The following is a 23,255-nucleotide window of genomic DNA, read 5'->3' as shown; positions in this document are numbered from 1 at the left end:
GGAAAGATGTTGGCAAGTTCTCAGAAATAGCTGAGCGATCAGAAATAGCTGCCAGATTGTTTCTGGCACTTGTCAAACCAAAAGAAGAAGAAAATAGATGGAGGGAGAGGTTTTTATTAGACCAGCTCCAGCTACTTCTGGGTTTTAACAACATTTATTGCTCAAAAATTAGAGCAGGCAATCATATTTATGTCTCTGTCTCACACTTTCTCTCCAGTAAATCCAAGGCTGCCTGAAATGCACACAGTTGTACTTAGAACTGCAGAACCACCCTCCGGAGGAAACGAGCCCAACTGCATAGATCCTTAAACAGAGAAAGACTGGGATAATACGTATATACTCAATGGATCTTCTTTTGGCCTACAGGGGGGAAAAACCTGCACACGCACAAGGTCAGTGTTTAAAACCTGAGATCACATTCTATTTGCAGAGAAACAGCTCAGGTTGTAGAGTGGCAATGACCAGATCCATCCACAGTGCAGTAGCCTTGACTGAGTTTTCATGAGTCCTTTCTCCTTTAGGTATGGGGCTGCCTCTTGCGTTGCCTCTTGCCAGCCTGAGCACCACGTTGGGCCCCCTTCATGAGGCCCTTGTATTGTCCTTGAAGTTTTGCCTTTTTCCTGCAGGGGAAAAACCCCCCAAAGGATTAGAGAATGAGCATTGCTGACAGCATAGCTGACAAATGTATAGGTCTCCATGGCAACATGTGTGGATGCCACAACCTTGCAGCAAACAGGGCCAGCCTGTACTGGCACATGAGGAAGTTCCAAGTTTTCAGCCTCTCCAGTAGAAGAGACAGCTCCAAGGCAGAGGATCATGGCTGGGGCTGGCTTGAAACACATACACTTCTCCTACCAATGACAAAATTTTATGGAAAGAGGAACACCTTGGCCCTCCAATGGCCTATGTGCACCGGTAAGCATTTCTACATGCCCCACAAACCCCATGCTGTACCTCCTGTTCAGTTTGGCTCTGTTCAGTGGGATGTAGGCATACGGATCCAGCTGGCCCTTCTTCTTGATGTCCCCTTTGCTTTTCTGTGGGAACAGAAGGAGAGAATTGCTCAGTGACTGGCACATTTACAGGACATATTACAGGACATGGCTCAGCCTCTAGACCCAAAATGGCCACCCTTCATCCAAAGACACCATTTCAAGGAATTCAGAACAAGTACCCTGCATCGGAACTTCTGCAACGTTGGGGCTCAGTTAGAGCTATGGTGAGCCATAGTTTAAAAACTAATTCAAAGGGAGCAGAGACAAGCTGCCCTAAATTCAGGGTGGGAGCACTGGAATATTGTGCTAGAGTGCATCTATAATGAGATCACTCTTGAACCATTACTTAGAAAATGTCCCCAATTGGGGGGGGGGATTCCACAAACCCTCTGCCAAGTAACACTCCTTGAAGATGCCAAAATCCCTATTTTTTAGTGACATTTGTCTGTCCTTCTCACTGAGACTCAAGGCAGATTACACAATGTAAGTCAGTGCAGTCGATAGGATAGGACATCCAGTAAGCAATGTAATAGGATTAGGATGCAGAAATTAGGACCACATAAAATCTGAAACAAAGCCTAAGTATTAAATGCCAAATGCCCAGGGCTTTAAGAACAGCACTGTGAATTGGCCATGGAAACCAACTGGTGAGGAGAAGTAGCTTCTCGATGCTTTTCAGAGGCAGCATGTAACACAACACAGTGCAGTAGTGTCATGTAGATATTACTACGCTATGAAATGCTGTGGCTTTGATCCAGGAAGGGGTTCAGCTGGTAAAGAGTGTAAAAGGCAATTGTACACTGCAATCCTAAGAACACTTCCCTGGGAGTAAGCCCATTGAATAAAAGGGGACATACTTGTGAGCAGACCTGCTTAGGATTCCTAGACATTGCCTTTACTAGTATATTCAGAAGCATATCCAGATACAAAAATATATCCATTCTACATTATGAAGGGAGCATTTGTAACCCATCCAACAACTTGCATTCCTACTCCAGAACCAGAGAAATTCCCAATCAACCTTACTCCCACTTTGTCTGGGAGGCCTCATCCAGCCTATCACTTATCTCAAGTATTCACTCAGGGTCTTCACTGCTTCTCCAAATTTGGTGGAAAACAGAGAGAAAGCTGGATAGTATTCTGCATATTGGCCATACGGCCTGGATGGCCCAGGCTAGCCCAATCTTGTCAGATCTCAGAAGCTAAGCAAGGTGGGCCCTGGTTAGTATTTGGATGGATCAGACAATGGTCCTAGGCACCAGCATATTATGAGCTTACCTTTGCCTTGTATTCTACACTGGGTGCTGCATTCTTGCCGACAGGACGATGGATTCCAGACCCCCCAGCTGCAAACAATGAACAAAACAGGACAGGAGCAGTGGTGGTGGGGGGAGTGGAATGAGAGGTGGAAGATACGTGCTCACTCTTCTCAGCTGTGCTGCAAGAGAAAGTTCTGGCCCAACCCTATGTTGAGTTGTAGGCTTGCTAGCAGCCAGCACTCAATGATGCGGAGCCAGTCTAGATACAGAGACTATGTGAAACAACCTCCGTGTGATCGTTTATTACTATACTATCATCCTTCTGCATCAGGTGGAAGCATAGGATGGTGGTGAACTTTGTGCATTCAGACGGAGCTGGGAGTCAGCCGTTACACCACTGCATGGTAAGTGTAACACAGGAACTGGGCCTCAGCCTTAAGCAACCATCTCACCCCCTTTTCAGCTGCCACTCCAGGGGAATGAATGCATGGTAGAAAGCACAGCTCAGCCTTCAGCGCCAGGCAGTAAAAATACACACCTTTATACTGTGGCTGTGCGTCAGTGTCCTGCTCGTCATCTGCCTCCTCCCGGAATCGGCGCTTCTGTGCCTTCTTCTGCAAGGGAGATTCCATGCATCAGCTAGACAGAATGACCTATGCTTCCCGCCTGGGCTCAGAGTCTTCCAGTCCCTTTGATACTTATTGTTTGGCAAAGGCCAAACATTTGACAGTCAAGCTCAATTTTCTCTGACATTTAAAGAGCAAAACCATTTTAGCAGGGCTGGGTGTGTGCAATTTCTATTGCTGAGAAGGTTTTCTGCTTTGACTCCCCCTCAACCCCCCCACCTCCTCTCAATCCACATTTCTCACTTACGCTCCGGATCCCAACTTCCTGCATTAGATCCGCCATCTCCTCATCCACTCCTGTAGAAAAGACGAAAGACAGACATCAGCCCAAGCAATGACATCAGTCAAGCCTGTAGCACATTTACCTAAGCCTTGTCCATCAAATTTAGCAGCAAGGTGAGTCTATATACTCCATTTTTCCTAGTGTTATAGGTATTGGCTCTCCATCACTCAGTCCTGAGTTCTGTAAGACGACACCCCTACATTCTAAGAACCACAATGTCTAAATTTGTAGATTAAAAAATAAATGATTCCAGCTGTGTAAATCTGAACAATATACTTAAGTGTAGCTTTCTCTGATTAAGGAACTCGTGTTGTGCACAGAATATGCTTTGGAGTTATGAAGAGTATATATGGGCAAAGGAGCTAGAAATGGAAGCTGTTGTGGTGTAGTGGCTGAGAGTGTGAGCCAGAAGCCCCCAGTTCAAATCTCAACCCTCACACATTTATTTAATTCATTTATACCCCACCTTTTTCCCCAATGGGGACCCAAAGCAGCTTACATCATTCTCCATTTTATCCTCACAACAACCCTGGGAGGTAGGTTAGGAGGAGAATGTAGGACCTGCCCTAGGTCACCCAGTGAGATCCACAGCAGAATGGCGATTCAAACCTGGGTCTCTTGAATCCTAGTCTGAAACTCTAAACACTATACCACACATGAAGTTAGCATTTGACCCTAGGCAAGCTTTTCTCTCTCTCTCTCAGCCTTTTGCCCACCTCTAATTGCAAATATGGGGATGATGATACTGACCCACCTTGCAGAGCTATTGTAAAGGCATAAAGGCTTTCGAACACTCAAAAATAATTAAATAAGTGTCAAGTGGTAATATTAGAATTATGTCATTCATAATTTAATCAACTATTACAAGTAAACCCAAATTCCCCAACTGAATACATTCCACAGTACCTTTAGTCTCTTCTTCCTCTTCATCTTCCTCTTCACATATGATAAGGCGCCCATCAGCTGACACCTTGAAGTCATGGCTGACTTTCCCAGCCTTACTAATGCCTGGCTTGGTAGCTGCATGAAAAGAAAGAGTACAAAGGCCGTATGTGGAAGCAGAACATCCAGCCTGCCCCTCCCCCACATCTATGCATGTCTTATCTTCATCTTGCCACCAAAACAATGGTCCTTACCCAGAACCCTGTGTGCCACATGAGGGTCCAGGAAGTTGAGGGGCTCATCGCCTTCTCCTTCTTTGAGCCAGGCCTGCGCTCTTTGCCGTAATGCCTTCCTGGTCTCTTTACCATCACGCTGTTTGCTGTCATCTTCCAAGTCAGAGTCTGAGTCTGCCAGGACCTCCTCCATGCTACAGGTGGGAGGCAATGCACGCAACACTCAGTAAGGGACACATGGCACTTCTGCTCCCAAAGCACTTTGGAGGTCGGAATTCAGCCTCAGCCAATACCCTCTTCCATACCTGTCTCCCTTGGGCCTCACTGGTCTGTCCTCTTCTACAGAGCCTGCTGCCCGTTTCAAAGCTTGCCGCTTGCGATTCCTTGCCTCAGCCTTGCGGATATTCAGTAGCACCTTGCAGTACGGCTCTGGGAGCAAAGCCTGCACAGGGTCAAAGCTGGGAGATGAAGATGAGAAATCAGCGCCACAGAAACCAGGGCTTCTGCCCATCACAGAAGCCGGCTAGACCAGACCAGACAAAGTAGAACCCTCAGGCACAAGCCATAATACACAGGCCTGTTTTAAAGGGTGGGCAGATGGGAGTCAGCCAGCCATCTTGTAAGCTCAGGAGTGATGAGAATCTGAGCTCCTCCCAGCTCTGCACGAGGGAAATGAATGAGCCTGCCTGCCCTGTGAAGAAAGGGATCAGTATCTCAGCTCAAACTATGCCTTCGGGGTGTCTCCCAGCTCAGCACAAGGTGAAAGGCCTTGTGCTTTACTCCTTTACAATGGCCTCATTCACACATCTCACACTGGCGGAAAGCACCTCTAAGGGGTCAAAATCTCTACTGCTGCTCGAGCAAGGCTGTCCCCTCCTCCATGTGTCCCACATAATGGGGGTTAGGAGAGCCAAACTAATGATATCTAGCTACCAAGGCTTGCAAAAATGCTCCCAGCAATGAGTGCTTCTCTGCTATTTGTAGCCTTTCAAACCTCTTCAGTCTCAAAAGTGTGACTAAATGTGCACCCTTATGCAGGGTGGAACAGTTCGACAGGCTACTCTAGGAAGAAAGTGCGCCATAGCAAACAGGGGCTGTGAGGTATGTATGATAGTGGTATCGTGAAGGTTGGGGCCCTTCCCCTTCTCGATCACCATTTTGCAGCCTACTCATCCTCCCACCAATCCTGGCACTAACCCAAACTTGCGGATCAGCTTGGAGAGAAGGTTTCGCAACTTCATGCGGAAGTGCCGCCTCATGTCATCGCTCATGCCTCCGATAGCTTCCAGCTGTAAGCAGAACACTGGCATTAGAACTCTGGACAGATGTCCATAAAGTTACCCCCCCCCCCAATCACACCACTTAGGAAACAGGATTCGTCAGTTCTAGATCTTTCCCTCCCACTCCCTCCCTCCAGGTCAAGCTCCCACTGCTTTCCAAGACCAGCAGAAGGGACACGGTGCCCTGTGGGAGTTGGCCTAAGGACAGGGCAGCAGTTCCAACATGCACACACAAAGCCTGTGCCAAGTTCTAGACAACCTTTTGTGAGGCAGGGCTACGATCGATCAATGAAAATACTTTCTCCGACCCTTTAAAAAAAATTAAAATGCAGGCAAGCTGACAGCACTCTTGTTCCCAGTACCCTCCTTCCCACAGCCTGCCCCCAAACACGCCACCCCAGCCTCACCATGGTCTGCAGGTGCCGTCCCAACAAAGCTTCATCCAAGAGCAACAGCGCCACCTTGAGGAAGCCCAGGGCTGATTTGACAACATCTCGTGTCCGTGAGCCGACCATGAGGCAGATATGCTGTACCAGCTGCTCTAAGGCAACTGGGCTGATATGTTCTGCAGGAAAAGAGATTGGCTTAGGAGAGGCATGCTCCAGTTCTTCGGATCCCCTCCCACCCCCAACTATGTAAGTGAGTTCTCTGGATTGCTACCTTACATCAGAGAGTTTTCTGTCCTGAAGGACGCCCCCCCTTTATGCATTTACAAACCAGCCCTCACTGTCCTAGAACTAGGGGTCATGGCTCCCTGCTCAGGGTGGTGAGTACAGCTAGAGACATCTCCTTGCACACCCTCATGGAAGCACCCTTCTTTACACAAACTCAGCTCAAAGGCCCCTAACCAATCCCAGCAGGAAGGCCAGTTCTCAGTTTCTGATGCTATTAGCATTGTCTGTTCACTTTTTGGCACCCACATTCCCTCACCTTTGAACTCGAACAGCAGCCGGGCAAGAGCAAGAACAGTGCAGCTCATCATGGTGACCGAGCCAATCAAGCCTGCATAGACCAAGAGGAGGTAACGCTGCATGGCATCTAAAGGAAATTAAAAAACTGGGTGTTAAAAGGATCCCAATCTTGTCTTGTCCCAGTTACGTTAAGAGTAAGGCACGTACAACCCCATATAGTCTGCTACTAGGGCCTAAGAGGTTCTTGCAGAAGGCAGACTTAAACAGTACAGAAATCTCCATGCAAAAGGAAGAGGATTTAGGGGAGAACAAGCCACTGCCTAAATCCAGGTACCCTGGAGACAGAGAGAAGAACCACATCTTCAGGCAATTTTGAATTCTTCTGGTGCATCAGAGGACAAAAAGGAGGGCACAGAGATCCATTTCTGATAGGCAAGGTGGGGGAAGGGGACAGGAAACAGCCACAGGACTAATACAGCAATCTGGGAAGAGCAGCAAACCCTTTCTCTGAAAGCAAGAGGTTGTCAGGAGTAAAAATTGTGCTCTCTGCAACCTAAGAACAGCAAACAGGGTTCCCAAAGCCTTGGTTACAGGGCAGAGCTAAGCGTATTCTCCCTTTTAGCAACTGTGCTGCTCTAGCATGGAATATTAGCATCAGATGCAAAATTTAGACACCTGAGAATTTTTTGAAAAATCACACTGCTTGTAGTTGCTACAATAATCTTGAATCCATGCCAGACAATGGTTGATGAAATCCAGAAGGTAAGAGGGGAGCCAAGTGGCTGGTTTGGTATGCTGAATAGCTTACCCCTTTCCATTGCAACAGAATTATGTACATCAGAACGTGTGCAAGTTTGATTTATTTGTCCCACAACCCATTAATCTAATGCAAAATGTGAACTAAACATATCCAAAAATAAAATACAGCCAAGGTTATGAAGCCCAGTTGGGGGGCAATGGTAAATGTAATTATGGGACAATGGCTGCACCAGAGGTAGTAAAACAGACAGGAGTAGACAGGAGCTAGCAAGGGCTTCAGCGAACATGGGGAAAGTAACACCCCTTCCCCAAACCCCAGCATATTCGCGCAGCAGAGGGCAACCAGGACTCACCATGGGCAGTAGGGCCAAAGCGCAGGAAGGCATGACCAATCTCTACAAGCAGATTGTAGGCATTCTTGCGGGCACCCACAGATACCTCCTTGGTGCAGAGTATCACCTGGAGACAGCGAAAATATTCATCAGCAACCTTGTATGGCTCGCTGCTAGGTCTAGGAGTTTCCCCAGCACAGAGCATTTTAAAAGTGCCTGAAACACCAAAACATGATGGCCATTCTCTTCCCACAAAGCAGAAAATGAGAAACTGCTAGGATCTCATTTGGAGGAAAATCTGGATTACTACAAGTTGATTTGGCATGAGAGCAAATGATGCAGAATAAACTGGGAAGGAGGGTGGTATGATTAGAGCTGCATTTGCCAGAGGCCTGTCTTTGTACACAGAAGGTGGAAGAAGAGAAAATGTCACATCTGTGGTTTAATGAGGTGTGGGTTTTCAGAATATATCCCTAGCCCTTTAAACTGGGTTTGTTTTGAGGCAAAGATTCAGCTCCATGGACACTCCCACATTATAGGCTGAGAGTGACATTTCTCCCAGTCTTCTGATAAGCCAGCACATCATCAGCTTTCCTGGCTGCTTAGCAGCTACCCTCTTCTCCTATTCTTGCTCCATCTCACCTCTGGCACCAGGGCAGTGACAAAGTCCTCATGCTCTGCTGTGAGCTGTTTGACAACATGGAAGAGGCACTTCAGCCGGGGCTGGGAACAAAGGATGACAGAGTGCAAGATTAAAAACGATGGCACCCAGAACGTCCCCTTCCATCCCTCTGCGATTCTTCTCATAAAACTACTTTCAGCATCTTTCCTGCCTCATCTTGCAGAGCAGTAACATCTTCTCCTTACCCTCTTGGCAGGTGAGGCTGCACTGGGCAGGGAGCCCAACAGAGCATTCTGCAGCTCCTTCAGGTGGCTTTGCACAAAGTTCTGACATGAAGGCCGCTCAGAGGCACACACCTCCTCCAGTACCCGGTACGCCTTCTTCTGGATCCCATGGTCTTTGTTCTAGGAATTTAAACCAGACAGGTGATCCCAGAGACACAATTTTCATGTATACACAAGCACAGACACCTCTTGTCCTTAACTGCCTGCCGTACTCGAGTAAGAAAAATAGAAAAAGACTCCAAGTCCAACATCAAGCAGGATTATTGTGCTCTTGAGATGCTAAGCCTCAAATTAGCCATGTGGCTGGGATTGATCATATGGTTTTCTCTAGTAGAAATGGCATCACCTGAAAGTGTTAATTCGATCTGAGAGACCAACACGACCCAAACATTATGCAAGAGGACCGATCATTTGAACATTTTCTCTGCTGCAGGGAAGCAAATCACAAATAATGGACACCTGTGTGGTTGCGAAAATGTTTAAAAACATATCTTAAATGGAACAGAACCTGCATGAGGATGGGCATATGACATACCTCAGTGATGATCTGGTATTTAGCAAAGGCAATGAAAGTGTCTTTCCCAGATCAGACCTGGCTAGAATAGTGACACATCCTACACAAAGGTCTTCTACAGCATCAATAAAGCTTCAGAGAGCAGGAATGGTCCAGGAAAATACTGATCAAGCTATTCTTTCTGCCACTCCTGCCAACCTTTTCCACAACCGTGTAACTGGACTCTTCCTCTAAATGGAGTGGGGTACCCATTCCCTTTATATCTAATGGCATATGCTCCCTCCCACACACACACTGGCAATATTAGCCTGGAAGAAGAAAAGACAGTAGTCAAGCAAAAAACTTGGAGTTTGTGATAGGTCAAGCCCATCCTTTCTCAGTGGATGAAGAGCTCACCTGCAAAGAGGGCTGGATAGTATTGTAGAGAGAATGTAGAGACCTCTCATCAACGTAGGGAGCCATGGCGACAACAAGGTCCAACATGGAGAGCCTGCAGCAGGGACAGCACTGTTAGCAAGAGTAAATACAGGGCTAATCATCTTTATGACTCCACTCCTTCTCCCTGGAACTGAGCATAGTGAACTCTGCAGGCTGCTCACTGGCATTAACTTAAGGTCCCATACCTACTGAGCAGGGTCAGGACTAGAAAGGCCACGCACACATTCCTAACTTTGGTCTGGGCTTTACCTGGTAAACTCCGAATTATCAGGACTGGTCAGTTTCTCAGTAGCTTTTTCCAAGAATCCACACACCATCTGCAACAGAGATAAGGTTGCCATTCCTAGAGAACCCCTTTCCTACCACACCTTGGATAGGCTGCATGATTCTAAGATCCACCCACTGACAGATATCGGTCTCCATCCCAGCCCTTCAAGCCAGTGGCATCTGTGCCCTGCTTTCAGAACTCTGCTCACCTGAGGCTCTGTGACTGTCAAATAGGCTCGGATAGTGTCCAGCACAGAGCGTCTTTGCACAGGGCTCTCAGTGGCAGCATCCTGCTGGCTATAAGCATTGAACAGGATGGGCAGGAAGTTCTTTGCAAAGCGCCCGACTTCAGCATGTTCAGCATCTACAAGTGGAGGCAGAAGAATGCAAGGATGCCAGATAGAGATGGTGCAGGATACTTCCAACCTTCATCCAACCCAGGCATGCATCATCAAGTATATCAGAAACAGAACGATTGTTCTCTGCCTGGGATTAAAACACTATGCAGAAGGTAGCTGATAAAATGACATTTAGTTATTCTGCAAGCTGCTAGCTCTAGGCAGGGCAAGAGGAACACAGAAGGATATTCCTTTACACACAGCAAGGCAGGGCAATCCAAAAAAGGACTAAATGGTGTGTCCTATGGACAGGCATGGACCAGTCCCTGTTCCCTCCTTTCTCCATTCTTGCTCTCTGGTAGGAAGCACAACAAATCCAGAATTGCCACCAGCCAACACAATGCATTTACGGTGGGGGGGGGGGGAGAGAAGAATCGCAAGCACCCCTCCCACTCACCTGTCTGGCAACCCTTATTTATTAGCCTGCGAAGAGCTTGGCAAACTATAAGCCGCAGATCAGATCGGTTACTGATGGCCATTCCCAAGGTGCGTGCCAGGACCTTGAAAGAGGCGGCTGCATCTGTAGGATGGGTGCAGAAACTGGGCAAGAGGTTCCAGACCTAAAAAGGCACAGGGGGCAGATTGGCACAGTTAACCATCACAAACCTTGCCAAGAAAGCCACAAAAGATACAGGATGCAGAGCTGTGGAAGCCCCTCCTCACCTGGCACTGCAGAGTATCATAGATCTTGGATTCTAAGTGCCGTTCTGCTTGGGCAAGGTCTGTGGCTAGAGAGAGACAATGGAGGTTTTAAAAATTCAATTTCTACCCTGCCCCTTCCCAGCACAAGCTGGGCTCAGGGTGGCTAACAGCATAAATTTACAATTTATTAATACGATGAAGACATTTTACACACACGTCATAAAAATCTAACCAATTTAAAATAACGCCTGGATAATAAATTTTAGCCTGGATAATAAATTTTAGCCTCAGATGGTTAGACAAAAAATGCTACAAGCCATTAACCCAGGAAAAGAACGATGGCACTTTAGTGGTGGGGCACTCTGAGGTTGCCTGCCCTGCAATGCTTCACCTGGCTAAAAAGAAAAAATCCTGAGATGAAATTGGCTGCTTTCAGACAGCAGTCATTAAACAGCAATTGGGCACAAATATAACTTATTTCACTTACTTCATTTATACCCCACCTATTTTCTCAATGGAGGCAACCCAAAGTGGCTAACATTGTTCTCCCCACCTTCATTTTATCCCCACAACTTGCCCATGGTAACCCAGCAAGCTTCCATAGCAGGGTGGGGATTCAAAGCAGGGTCTCCCAGATCCTAGTCTGACACTCAGCCTTCCACGCTACCCACCCCCAAGCTCAGACTGTTTACTGGGAACGGAGGAAGAAGCGAGAAACAGCAGTCTGGAACTGGGAAGTTTTCAATCGTGCTCCATGTGCAAGAGGAGGAAGAGGGAGGCAGAAGCACAAGGTCACAGCAACAAGCTGTGCTTGTGCCTCAGCAATGTCTAATTACAGCAACACTGGAATCACTGCGTGACTCAACATTTTGAATTTTCACTCCTGCAATGTCTGTATTCTGCATTCAGTATCCTAAATTCCAGACTGACAATCTAGGGAAGATGTGTTATCTTAGAGTTTGCTTTTTATTTTCCAGAATCTGGCATGACAGATAGGCCAATGGCAGTTTCCCCATGCCGTCTGCATAGTTTTAATGCAATCCTCAGACTCAGAGTTGAAGCTTCTCTCGTTCTCTTCTGAGGTCTGTGCATTTGCGTTCTGTGCTTAATTCACCCACACTCCCAATTACCTCTGTTTTTTAGCGTGGTAGCCAGTGGCAAGAAGTAACTGCAGAAGAAGGCAAGGGGTGCATCATGGATGTGGTCCCGAAGCACAGGGAGGAGCCAGCTGCGAGGGAAATCCAGGGTCTCCCTATGGAAAAGGGTGGGTGAGTAAGAGAACAGTAGTCACATCATGCGGATTCAGGAAGCACTGCCATCAGATACATTGATTTGGGCACTTTATTGTGTCCTCCCTAGTACTTTCTGCTGTCACAAATATCCTATAAGCCAGTGGAGGCATGAAAGCCCCATGGAGTGAATGCCCTCAGCTTGTAAGTACACCCAATAACTTAGTTTTGGAGTATGAGGCTGGATGGCATGAATAGGCATAACACAGATTAAAAGGGCACTGTTTTAAGATGGGCTGGCACCTCCTGTGCCAAACGTCACTTTGCAACATGAAATGGAACCTCTCCAAGGTGTGAGTACCGTCAGATTGAGCCTCCACAGTTTTCTCCAGGCTCTGCAGCTCTTAACAAAATCGAGAAAGGTGCTTGCCAGCCAATGTGTGGGTGCCTGCCCAACATGTGCACTGAAATTACTGATTTATTTGAAGCATTTATTCATTGACTGCATTCTCCACAAAGTTAATGCAATACAAAAAAGAAAGGAAGTCAAAACAGAACCATTGCTAAAAATCAGTAGAAGCAGCACACTAAAAGGTGTAATAAAAACAAAGGGGAGAGGAGATAGTAAGGACATAAAATGACGTCACAACCCTCCCACCGGGTGTGGCTCTGAACCCCAAGGAGGCAGAGATCAGACTCACTCTGTGCCATCGATACCCAGGGGCACAGCCTGCAGCACCACCTCAGGGCCCATGGTAGCCACGGCAGCCCCAACAGCTTGGTCGAGCAACATGGTGTGAGGAAAGTGTGAGGAGCCACGGAGGTCAGCTAAGGATTGTAGGCACTGCAGAAAAAGGGAAACAAAGAAACGGCGGGGGGGTGGGGGTGGTGTGTGTGTGTGTCACACAGTGAGAAGTACTTGCCACCAAAATACACAAAATAATTTCCCCTTTGTTTTCTGATCTTCCCATCATTGACCTCTTGATCCTCACACTGTATCTCCCCTCTTTAGTACTTCTGTACCTCAGAAACTTTCTATTTACTTATAAAATTTATATCCCACCTTTCTGCCCTTACACGTGCTGTCAAGGCAGCTAACGATTTAAAACATACGAGATAAAATTATATTACAAAACCACTAAAATAAACCCCTATCCCAAACATACATAATTAAAACAATTTTGATAAGAGTTTAAAAACAGAGTTAAAATACATACAAAACATAAAAACATTGAAAGGAGGGATCACTGAGGGAATGCCAAACAAAACAGATGAACAGATGAATCTCCCTGTGACCAAGAAAGCCCCTCTCCTCGGTTGCCGCCTGCCTGCACTCCGAAGGCGGAGGCATTCGAAGCAAGGCCTCCGAAGATGACCATAATGGTCGGGCAGGTTCATAAGGCATTAGGTGGGCCTTCTTGCAAGGCTCTGAGATCCAAATAATCTCTGTACTGTGACAGAACAGGGACAATACCCAATTAGTTAGCTACTAGGTAAACATCAACGACTACAGTGGTCCCCTTTACCTTTCTCATCATGGGATGACACTGGCGCCCACATGCCTCAAAGAAAGTCTTCAGAACCTGCAACACAGAGGCCCAGGCTCCGTGGAACCGGTACATTAGGCCTTCTTCCACTGCTCTGCAAGAAGAGGAGCAGATGCCCAATCAAAAACAGCCTACACTGGCAAAGCTGACAACAAACAGAGGTGGTTTCAAGACAATCCAGGCTTCTGATCTCCCACCGGCTAGCTGGCTCACCCTTTTACCTGAACATCTTGCAGACGTGGGCAGCAGGTCCAGAAGGGGTAGCAGAGGAAACCAGCCCCAGTTCGGCCATGTGAGGGGCCACACACTCATTGAGCAGAACCTGCAAAATATAATAGTTATATACACAAACTAACCATATAAATCCAACATGCAAGTTTACATCACAGAAGTTCTCCATCCCTGTATTTCTTTGAAAGCCCACAAGCACAGTTACAGACAGCTCTGCCAACATGCAGATGGAAGTTAAGAAGAGCAGAATACCTTCAGGGTTTGGGCACCAGCTGACACCACCTGGGCATGTGGGGAAAGGAAGGCGACCATGGCTGCACCGAAGAAGCGAGAAAGGTGAGCCCAGCACAGCTCCCATTGCAGCCTACGACAAAGAAGAACATCATGTCAGACCAGTTGGGGGGTACGCCCTTCCCACCCAAACCTTCCCCACCGCTATCCCAACTTCCCTCCTTACCTTGCCAAGTTGACATGTGCCCGCTCCATGACAGCCAGCCAGGCCAGGAGAGGCTGCAAGTCACCCTCACTGGGCACATAGTCATACAGGGCCTAGCACAGGAAAGCACAGAGGTTAACCTGAGTGTCCCGGGCTGACTGTACCCCACCTTAGCCTGGTCTGACCTTTGCAGGACTCACGGTAATGATCTGGGCATTGAGCTCGGCTGGCAGGCACAATGAAGGCGGTTGGGCAGCAAACAGGCTATGAAAGACATTCATGGCACACGCCGTTACCAGCTGGGGGCAAAAGTAAATGAGAATCCTTATGGTGCACACACCTTCACGTGGACCACACCCCCCCCCCCAAGCCAGAAATAGCAACCCAAACATCCATCTCAAAGGGATAGGAAAAGTACTTCCACACACAAGAAATAGCACATACACTCAAAGTCACAAGAAGGACTACATCCCAAAGCCATCTTAGCACCATTACCCCCTACCAAAGCTCTCTGTCCCACCCCACTGAAATGTGTAGAACCCCAAATCAAAGCCGAAGCACTGTCAGAGAACCACAAGGAATGGAGGGCAGGAGAACTCACCACATGGCTGAGGGTCATGACGCGAAGCAAGGTCTCACAACAGGGTTTGACCGACGAGGCAGGTAGGCAAGGCACCAATTCACGCAGCAGAGTGAGGACGTGCAAGGTGGTGGTGATCTCTTTCGCACCTGGGGGAACCAGAAAAAGTCAGCCCTGCTGTTCATCCCAAGAGCTCAACCACAAAAACTCCCTCGTTTATTGTATTAAAATATTTATATCCCGCCTTTCCTCTTGGCTCAAAGCAGTTTACATATGATTAAAACATTACAGATTAAAAGCAAATAGCCCCCCCAATACCTCCTCCCCTTAAAAGATACCCGCCTTTCATGCCCCACCAAAAGCCCTGGCAAACAGGCAAGTCCTGCAGCACCACCTGAAGATTTCTTCAGGGAGCCCCTTCCACAGTGTGAGAGCAACAACAGAAAAGGCCCAGGCTGCGGTCCATACCCGTTGGGACACTGCGAGTGAAGGAACAGCCAGCACGTGGCAACCTGATGACCACAGATGGTGCATAGGAACACATGGAGGACATGGACCTTCAGATACAGGCCCCCATATATCCAAACGTCATAAACAGTACGTTGAATTGAACTCAGAAACAGACTGGCAGCCAATGTAGCTGTTTCAAAATGGGCAATGTACAGTGAGGGGAAAAAGTATTTGATCCCCTGATAAATTTGCCTGTTTGCCCTCTGACGAAGAAATGACCAGTCCATAATTTTAATGGTAGGTTTATTGTAGCTGTGAGAGACAGAATAACAACAGGAAAAAACCCAGAAACCCAGAAGACAAAAGTCAGAGATTGATGTGCATTATAATGAGTGAAATAAGTATTTGATCCCCTATCAACCAGCTGGGTTAGGGTTAGGGTTCTGCTGTCAACAGAAGCAATCAATCCATCAGATTCCGAACTAGCCACCATGACCAAGACCAAAGAGCTGTCCAAGGATGTCAGGGACAAGATTGTAGACCTGCACATGGCTGGACTGGGCTACAAGACTATTGCCAAGCAGCTTGGTGAGAAGGTGACAACCCTAACCCTAACTGTCAACCTCCCTCGGTCTGGGGCTCCATGCAAGATCTCATCTCGTGGAGTTGCAATGATCATGAGAACGGTGATGAAGCAGCCCAGAACTACACGGGGGGAACTTGTCAATGATCTCAGGGCAGCTGGGACCATAGTCACCATGAAAACAGTTGGTAACACACTATGCCATGAAGGACTGAGATCTTGCAGAGCCCGCAAGGTCCCCTTGCTCAGGACAGCACATGTACCGGCCCGTCTGCAGTTTGCCAATGCACATCTGAATGACCCAGAGGAGAACTGGGTGAAAGTGTTGTGGTCAGATGAGACCAAAATCGAGCTCTGTGGCATCAACTCAACTCGCCGTGTTTGGAGGAGGGGGAATGCTGCCTACGACCCCAAGAACACCATCCCCACTGTCAAACATGGAGGGGAAAATATTCTGCTTTGGGGGTGTTTTTCTGCTAAGGGGACAGGACACCTTCACCGCATCGAAGGGACGATGGACGGGACCATGTATTGTCAAATCTTGGGTGAGCACCTCCTTCCCTCAGCCAGGGCATTGAAAATGGGTCGAGGATGGGTATTCCAGCATGACAATGACCCAAAACACACGGCCAAGGCAACAAAGGAGTGGCTCAAGAAGAAGCACATTAAGGTCCTGGAGTGGCCTAGCCAGTCTCCAGACCTTAATCCCATCGAAAATCTGTGGAGGGAACTGAAGGTTTGAGTAGCTACACATCAGCCTCGAAATCTTACTGACTTGGAGAGGATCTGCAAAGAGGAGTGGGACAAAATACCTCCTGAGATGTGTGCAAACCTAGTGGCCACTTACAAGAAACGTCTGACCTCTGTAATTGCCAACAAGGGTTTTGCCACCAAGTACTAAGTCATCTTTTGCAAAGGGATCAAATACTTATTTCACTCATTATAATGTACATCAATCTCTGACTTTTGTCTTCTGGGTTTCTGGGGTTTTTCCTGTTGTTATTCTGTCTCTCACAGCTACAACAGACCTACCATTAAAATTATGGACTGGTCATTTCTTCGTCAGAGGGCAAACAGGCAAATTCAGCAGGGGATCAAATATTTTTTCCCCTCACTGTATGTTCCCGTAGACATAGGCTTGTACAGGGGAATAGGAACACAAGGAAACCTAAACCAGCAGAGTGCATCCATCACAGACTATGGAACAAACCTAGTGGACCAGAATCCAGATCAGCTGTGCAATTCCTAGTATGTGCCAACACAGACAACTCTGTTAAGATGGCTGAACAATTCCACAAGATGATGATGAAGAAGAAGAGTTGGTTTTTACATGCCGACTTTCTCAAACCGGCTTCAATCACCTTCCCTTCCCCTCCCCACAACAGACACCCTGTGAGGTAGGTGGGGCTGAGAGAGAGTGACTTGCCCAAGGTCACCCAGCTGGCTTCATGTGTAGGAGTGGGGCAACAAATCCAGTTCACCAGATTAGCCTCCGCCGCTCATGTGGAAGAGTGGGGAATCAAACCCGGTTCTTCAGATCAGAGTCCACCACTCCAAACCATCGCTCTTAACCACTATACCATGCAGAACTGGAGAATTGCTTGCTTTGATTTGTAAGTAGTAAAGTAATATGGAATCAGATCTCCATATTGCAACAACTTCTCATTGATTTTCCCCCACCGCTGTACCTCCAGCCTTCTCAATCTCTTGCACGCAGAACTTTGCAGTCGAGGATGCCGCTGGATGATGTGAGGGAGCCCCATCTCCAAACAGGAATTCACTGCCTCTCAGGATGGAGCAAACACCATGCTGGGCAGCCTTGCGGACCTGCAGCAGGAGAGAGGAGCAGGAGAGGACAGTGAGCTGGGATGTAGCACCCCCAAAACGCACCAAGCACATACTGAAAGCATGGGCTTGGATCCACCGGACATTTTCCATGGGTGGAAAAATGCCCACCCTGGCAACCCAACTTTCTCCCTTTCCCCTCCCAATACAGCCCCAAATGCCACCCCCTGCCCCCAGAAATGCTGCTCCTGCCTCCACTGGAACAGAATTTTAGGCGGAAGTGGGAAAGTCTTGCTCCAATCTTTTCACCCATGGATCCAAGCCATTTTGTGTAACTGGGAGTGACAAACAGACTGTCCATTTGCAAACAAATTTGCCAGTGAGCAGAATGCATTGTGCCCGCCTGGAGGCTCAGCTAACATCTCCACATGACTGAGCTCCATCTCCAGTGACTCACCTTGGGCTTGACATGGACAGTAAAGCTGAGAAGGCCATGGAAAACTTGCATCGTGACCGGGTAGTTCCAAGCTACTAGATTCTGTCTCCGCAGCAATGTAGCTAAGCAGGAGAGCACCTGACATGAAGGACATGGAATAAGGATTGATGTGGCATTAACAATACTAGCTATGCCCCAGTACATGATGAAGACCAAGGAACACCTCTGCTGCTGGGAATTCTCATCAAGGAAATCAATTGAACTTGCTAATATGTCTGGCACCAAGTAGCCCAACAGCATCCTGCACCTTTTAGCCAACAGTGGTATAACCTGAATCCCAAAAGTGCTCCCTATGCTTTGTTCAAGGGAGAAAAAAACAACCTGAGAAGCTGGGGAAAATGGCCCCTGGGTAATGGTCATTCAGATGCACATCACAATTCTGAATGAGGCCCACCAATCATGACAGGTCTCCCCCCCTGCCGCCCCCAAACATACATGCTCATTTTACCTCACAATTAGGCCCCTTTTGGAACACTTACCCAGCGCAGGGCCAAGGTGGAGCTTCCGCAGGCTTGGGAGCCCAAGATCCCCATGAACACCTTGGAGGTATCAGAGAACTTCTTGATAAGCACAGGACCTGGGACCCTTTTAGGGGTGCAGGAAATGGAAGCTGGTAGTAGCAGAAATTATAACAAGCTTTCCCCTACCCTTTCAGCAGTCTCACTTTGTACTGTGAGTGAGTGGCACCCCATACTTCTGACCTTTGATCATTCACTTAACCTAAAAAGTGACCACGGGGGCTATTATCTGTACCTGAAACACCATGTACAATTCTTCTCAGTTCATCCAAAACAGCATATAATGTAATGCAAGATATATACTGAAGTGGCTACAACAATCAAGGACACAAAACACATTTCATACAACGACTGATGGAAAAGGTGTGGTACTGAAAGTTGCTAAGGAATCTTATTATTTTGAAAGCACTCAAACCAGATGGCACTCAATGAAAGTTGAAAGGAAACTCATTGATCTTGTTGACTCATTGCAAAAGGTTTACATGGATTCACAACAGGACTAAACAAATTCAATGGCTAAATCTTCTTTTCAAGGCTGAGTGAGTCTTGATCCTGGAAATAATTAGCTAAGTTTTCTTACTGCACCCTTCAAGTTACTCTATACTCCCTCCACAGCATCCTGATTTGGGTCACTGGTCTGGGCCAGGAACATCCTTCTCACGTTCTTAAAACTCACCGCTTTAGCACCAGATTGAGCAAATAAGCTACAGCAGCCATGGATTCTGGCGATTCAACCGCTTCTAGAGTTGTCATCTGTGAAAACAAAATATGGCGGAATGAGGCTGTGACAGAAATCCTGAAACTTGCTACAGGTCAAGAGCCTCTGGGATCTTGGACCCTGAGATTCCACTGCCACAATGAGCTATCCACTGCCATTCCACATTGAGCTATCCACTGCCATTCCACATTGGACCATCCTTGTAGATTTAATCAATTTTGGACAAAGGGCAGTCCGGTTTGGACCAGCCCATCTATTTGTCATGGAAGTTCAGAGCCATTAACAGATGCTTCATGGAGGTGGGACAATATTGTATATGGCTGATTGGTAAAAGGAGCCTCTGATTTGCATGGGATTGGAGAAACCCACTTTTCATTCTTAGAAGGACACTGGCTTAAGTACAAGTCCATTTAGCATTTTTTTAAATGCTTCGATTTATATCCCGCCCCTTCCCAGCATCACCGGGCTCGGGTTGGCTCACAGCATGTTCTAACAATTAAAACATCACGAATACAGTTAAAATTCTCAACATTTAAAATTCCAGTGGCACCCCTTCATAACCTCATCTAAATCTGTGTCTGTCTAATAAGGGCCCACGACACATGTTTGACCAAGTGGGCTCCAGTACTTGAAAGTACTAGAATTAAAAAAAATGTTGGTCTTTAAGGTGACACAGGCCTCTCTATTTCTTTTTGCAAACATCTGGACATTTGGGATTTCCCCTTGTCTTGAGTGGAAACAGGGTCCACAGGAAGTTTGGTAGGGGTTAAGGACTCCTTCTTCTTCTTCTTACCACAAGGAAATCTGCATATGCTCTGAGGAACAAGCTACAGCCTAGGTAAAGTGTTTAGCTTAGTTAGTTCAACTGTATTGCTTTTCATTTGAATATCTCTGTGGTGTTGTTGCTGAGTGCTTTTCCCTGTATTTTGTTTTGCCTTTTTCCACCCCCTTTTTGAATCCAACCACCTTTTCCCTTTGGTTACCAGGGTATTTTCCAAGGGAACCCTTGGTCTAAGGGAGTTTCCCAGGAAGGAAAGGCACCATTTCACCCTTCCTACTATAACAGAGGCAGCCAGAGAGCAGATCGGGCACCCTGGACTCCATCCTGCACAGAGGGGAAATATATAATCCCCTCCATACAAAACCTTGCAATTAACCCCCATCTGTGATTGGCCCTATTGATATGAGACTAGAACACAATTTTCAGAGCATCAGCCCATCTGCTCCAACATGCATATGGTAACAGGAAACCACAGAGGGCAATTATCACCACCCTTCTCAGAAGAGGACAACAGGGGACCAATTGCGATTACAGATTTTCTTGATGGGAAAGAGAACATTCCTCCTCCGTATGCACCCACTAGAGTGTTAACATAGGATTATCCCTGGGTCCCATGATCATGGCAACACAACTTCATGTGTTGGTACCCTGGAAGCTACAGGTTGCCAGCCCCACTCCTCATCCTTGACACTCACCAGTGCACCAAAATATTCTGTCTCACTCTCTGTGCCACCTTGTGCCCGGATCACTTCTGTGACAGCAGCCAACACGGCACAGATCTTAAAAAACAAAACAAAAACATCCACAACTGAGAGCTGGAAGCAATTCAGTAAGATTCCCTAATAGCCCTCCCCTAATAGAGACACGTAAATCACATCATGCCCATCCTTGTAAATGTTTCCATACGACAGCCTAGTAGGAGATATGCAGAAGGTGGTTCCCAAGCAGAGGCTTGGCAGAGCAACCCCTTACCACCCCTTTGCTGACAGAAAACACTTAAATTATCAATACTGTTGCCGGTCACTTCTGCCCTATTCCTTCCTTTGCCGAAGTGGTACCTCTTTGTGAGCAGCAGAGTTGGACTCCCAGAGACGCTGCACTTTGCTGAAGGTGAGATTGGTGCAGTCGCTCAGGCCACTCAAGAAGGTGGCTGAGGATTTGTGGGTCTTTGTTTCTGCATTGTTGTCATCTTCCATACGGGTCTGGGCACCCTCCCCATCCCAAAAAGCAGGAAGTGGGCCTGATGACTGCAGCTCATTGTGCAGTTTCAGTGCATCCACAGTCAGATCACTGTTTTCTGTAAGAGGAAAACATTCTGTCAACTCTTGTCATGGCAAACATTTCATATTGCATCCCTGCAAGGCTGGAATCTGCAAGGACCAGAGTGGCCAGTGACAAGTCAAACAGTCCCCAAGTAACCCAGAGAGAAATGGTCTTTGCTATACACCCTATAGGCCAGCCCCTCCCCATCTATAGCAAAATGGATTGCTGTTAAAAACAAAATTTCATGTTCATTAGAAACAGATATTTCTTTCCTTTTACTGACTTGATCACCAAATACCTGTTTCTAATGAACATTACACAAAGCAAGGGCTTCTTTTTAGTCAGCCGAGGCAACTGTTTTAACACCATAGTTCATCAACATGGGGTACTTCAGCACAAACATAATTATTTCTCCTCTAACTCCATTGTGAATCAGCACTTTCCCCAATCCACAGATACTAAAGTAACACTGTACCATTGGATTCTGTGATCGCTGGAGCATAAAAGTGGACTGCTCGTGTATCTCAGAATTTGTTTGAAAGATCAGGCTCTGGGAGTGTGCCTGAACTGATTAACAGAGCAGGCAAAAGATCCAGCAGTCAGCTTTACTTCACATTGGCCCAAACTCCAGGGGACCGCCATCATAGACGGATCACACAATACACCCAGTAAAGGGGCCTTTTGGCCACTACATGACCATAGCGCCCATAGATCTTTCTACCAAGACCACTGTGCCTGTGAACAAATCAACATCAACTTGCAAATACAAATTTCAAAAACAGCCCTGTTAAAAAGATAATTCACAGTGGGTAGCCGTGTTAGTCTGTCTGCAGTAGTAGAAAAGAGCAAGAGTCCAGTAGCACCTTAAAGACTAACAAAAATATTTTCTGGCAGGGTATGAGCTTTCGTGAGCCACAGCTCACTTCTTCAGATACAGCTAGAATGTGAATCCATCTGTCTTTAAGTAGAGGAGAGTGAATTCAGACAAGCATTAGTAAAGACAGATGGATTCACATTCTAGCTGTATCTGAAGAAGTGAGCTGTGACTCACGAAAGCTCACACCCTGCCAGAAAAATATTTTTGTTAGTCTTGCAGGTGCTACTGGACTCTTGCTCTTTTCTACTACTGTTAAAAAGAGTTAGGAAGCAGCAGCTATAGAGAGCTACTGCCCCAGTACGAGCAGACCAGATCCTGGATTTATTGGGTTTTAAACACACCGTTAAAGAGTTGTTGACGACGTATATGATTCAATCACAACAAGCCTTTAAGGTAAGCTAGGGAAGAGTAATAAGTTCAGGGTGAGCCAGTGCGATTTACGAATAAAATGGGGTTTGGGAGCTAAGCCTGCACCGCCTGGGGGTTCCCCACCACACCAAATCCGAGCACGGCGGCAGAGCGGGCAAAAAGCCCCCGCCGCCCATCCGCTCTGCCTTCGACCTCCGCGCGCAAGTCAACTGACCGTCGACCCACAGACCTGATCGGGGGGCGAGCAAACGGCCACGCGCTGCCAGGCGGTAGCGCCGCCCCTCCGGGTTGCTGTCGCTGCTGTGTCCTTTACGCCAACGCTTGAGTTTACTGGCACAGCCAGAGCGCAGCTTGCCCGAACGGCCCATACCGAGGCCGGCTTCTGCCACGGGGAAACCACGTGCAGCCGCCTCCTTCCTTTCTTGCTGCAAAGCTAATTCCGGGTCTCTAGTTCCATGGGGCATTGCAACTTCCGCTTCTCTTTAAAGGGTCTTTTTTGGCTGCTTTGCTATGGAAGTCGGTTGCAGGTAGCCGGCTCAAGGGTGACTCAGCCGTCCATCCTTCCGAGGGTGGTGAAATGAGCGCCCAGCTTGCTGGGGGTAAAGGGAAGATGACTGGGGAAGGCAATGGCAAAACCACCCCGTAAACAAAGTCTGCCTAGTAGAAA

The 23,255-nt window shown here is 47.3% G+C and overlaps 1 protein-coding gene across 1 annotated transcript; it reads right to left on the bottom strand.

The window, feature by feature from the left end:
- Window positions 1-485: 485 nt before the first annotated feature.
- Window positions 486-22,956, bottom strand: RRP12 (ribosomal RNA processing 12 homolog). Its single transcript, XM_056849650.1, has 34 exons — window positions 22,818-22,956; window positions 21,138-21,376; window positions 20,775-20,858; window positions 19,257-19,333; window positions 18,542-18,647; window positions 18,024-18,140; window positions 17,470-17,608; window positions 14,770-14,897; window positions 14,369-14,467; window positions 14,190-14,281; window positions 13,985-14,096; window positions 13,723-13,823; window positions 13,481-13,595; window positions 12,656-12,798; window positions 11,856-11,977; window positions 10,747-10,811; window positions 10,481-10,643; window positions 9,895-10,049; window positions 9,668-9,735; window positions 9,377-9,470; window positions 8,428-8,586; window positions 8,203-8,283; window positions 7,582-7,687; window positions 6,489-6,596; window positions 5,966-6,123; window positions 5,476-5,567; window positions 4,584-4,736; window positions 4,300-4,472; window positions 4,070-4,183; window positions 3,128-3,177; window positions 2,793-2,868; window positions 2,274-2,341; window positions 955-1,037; window positions 486-620 (listed from the first exon to the last, which is right to left on the bottom strand). Exons 1-34 carry the CDS (start codon window positions 22,954-22,956, stop codon window positions 518-520), a joined length of 3,882 nt encoding a protein of 1,293 aa, XP_056705628.1. The 3' UTR covers window positions 486-517.
- Between the last annotated feature and the right edge of the window lie 299 nt (window positions 22,957-23,255).

The sequence above is a fragment of the Euleptes europaea genome, chromosome 5, assembly GCF_029931775.1.
Source record: "Euleptes europaea isolate rEulEur1 chromosome 5, rEulEur1.hap1, whole genome shotgun sequence".
NCBI lineage: Eukaryota > Metazoa > Chordata > Lepidosauria > Squamata > Sphaerodactylidae > Euleptes > Euleptes europaea.
Note: the sequence above shows the minus strand (reverse complement) of the source record. Positions and strands in the feature narration are given on the sequence as shown.

Bases quoted from the DNA above. Each gene is read 5' to 3' on its own strand.
- RRP12 (XM_056849650.1), bottom strand. From the start codon at position 22,956: ATGGGCCGTTCGGGCAAGCTGCGCTCTGGCTGTGCCAGTAAACTCAAG. The intron at 12,799-13,480 runs GTAAAGGGGACC...CTTTTTCTGCAG, and splicing joins GTCATCCCATGATGAGAAAG to TGCCTACAATCCTTAGCTGA. The intron at 6,597-7,581 runs GTGAGTCCTGGT...AATTTCCTTTAG, and splicing joins CTTTGGCCCTACTGCCCATG to ATGCCATGCAGCGTTACCTC.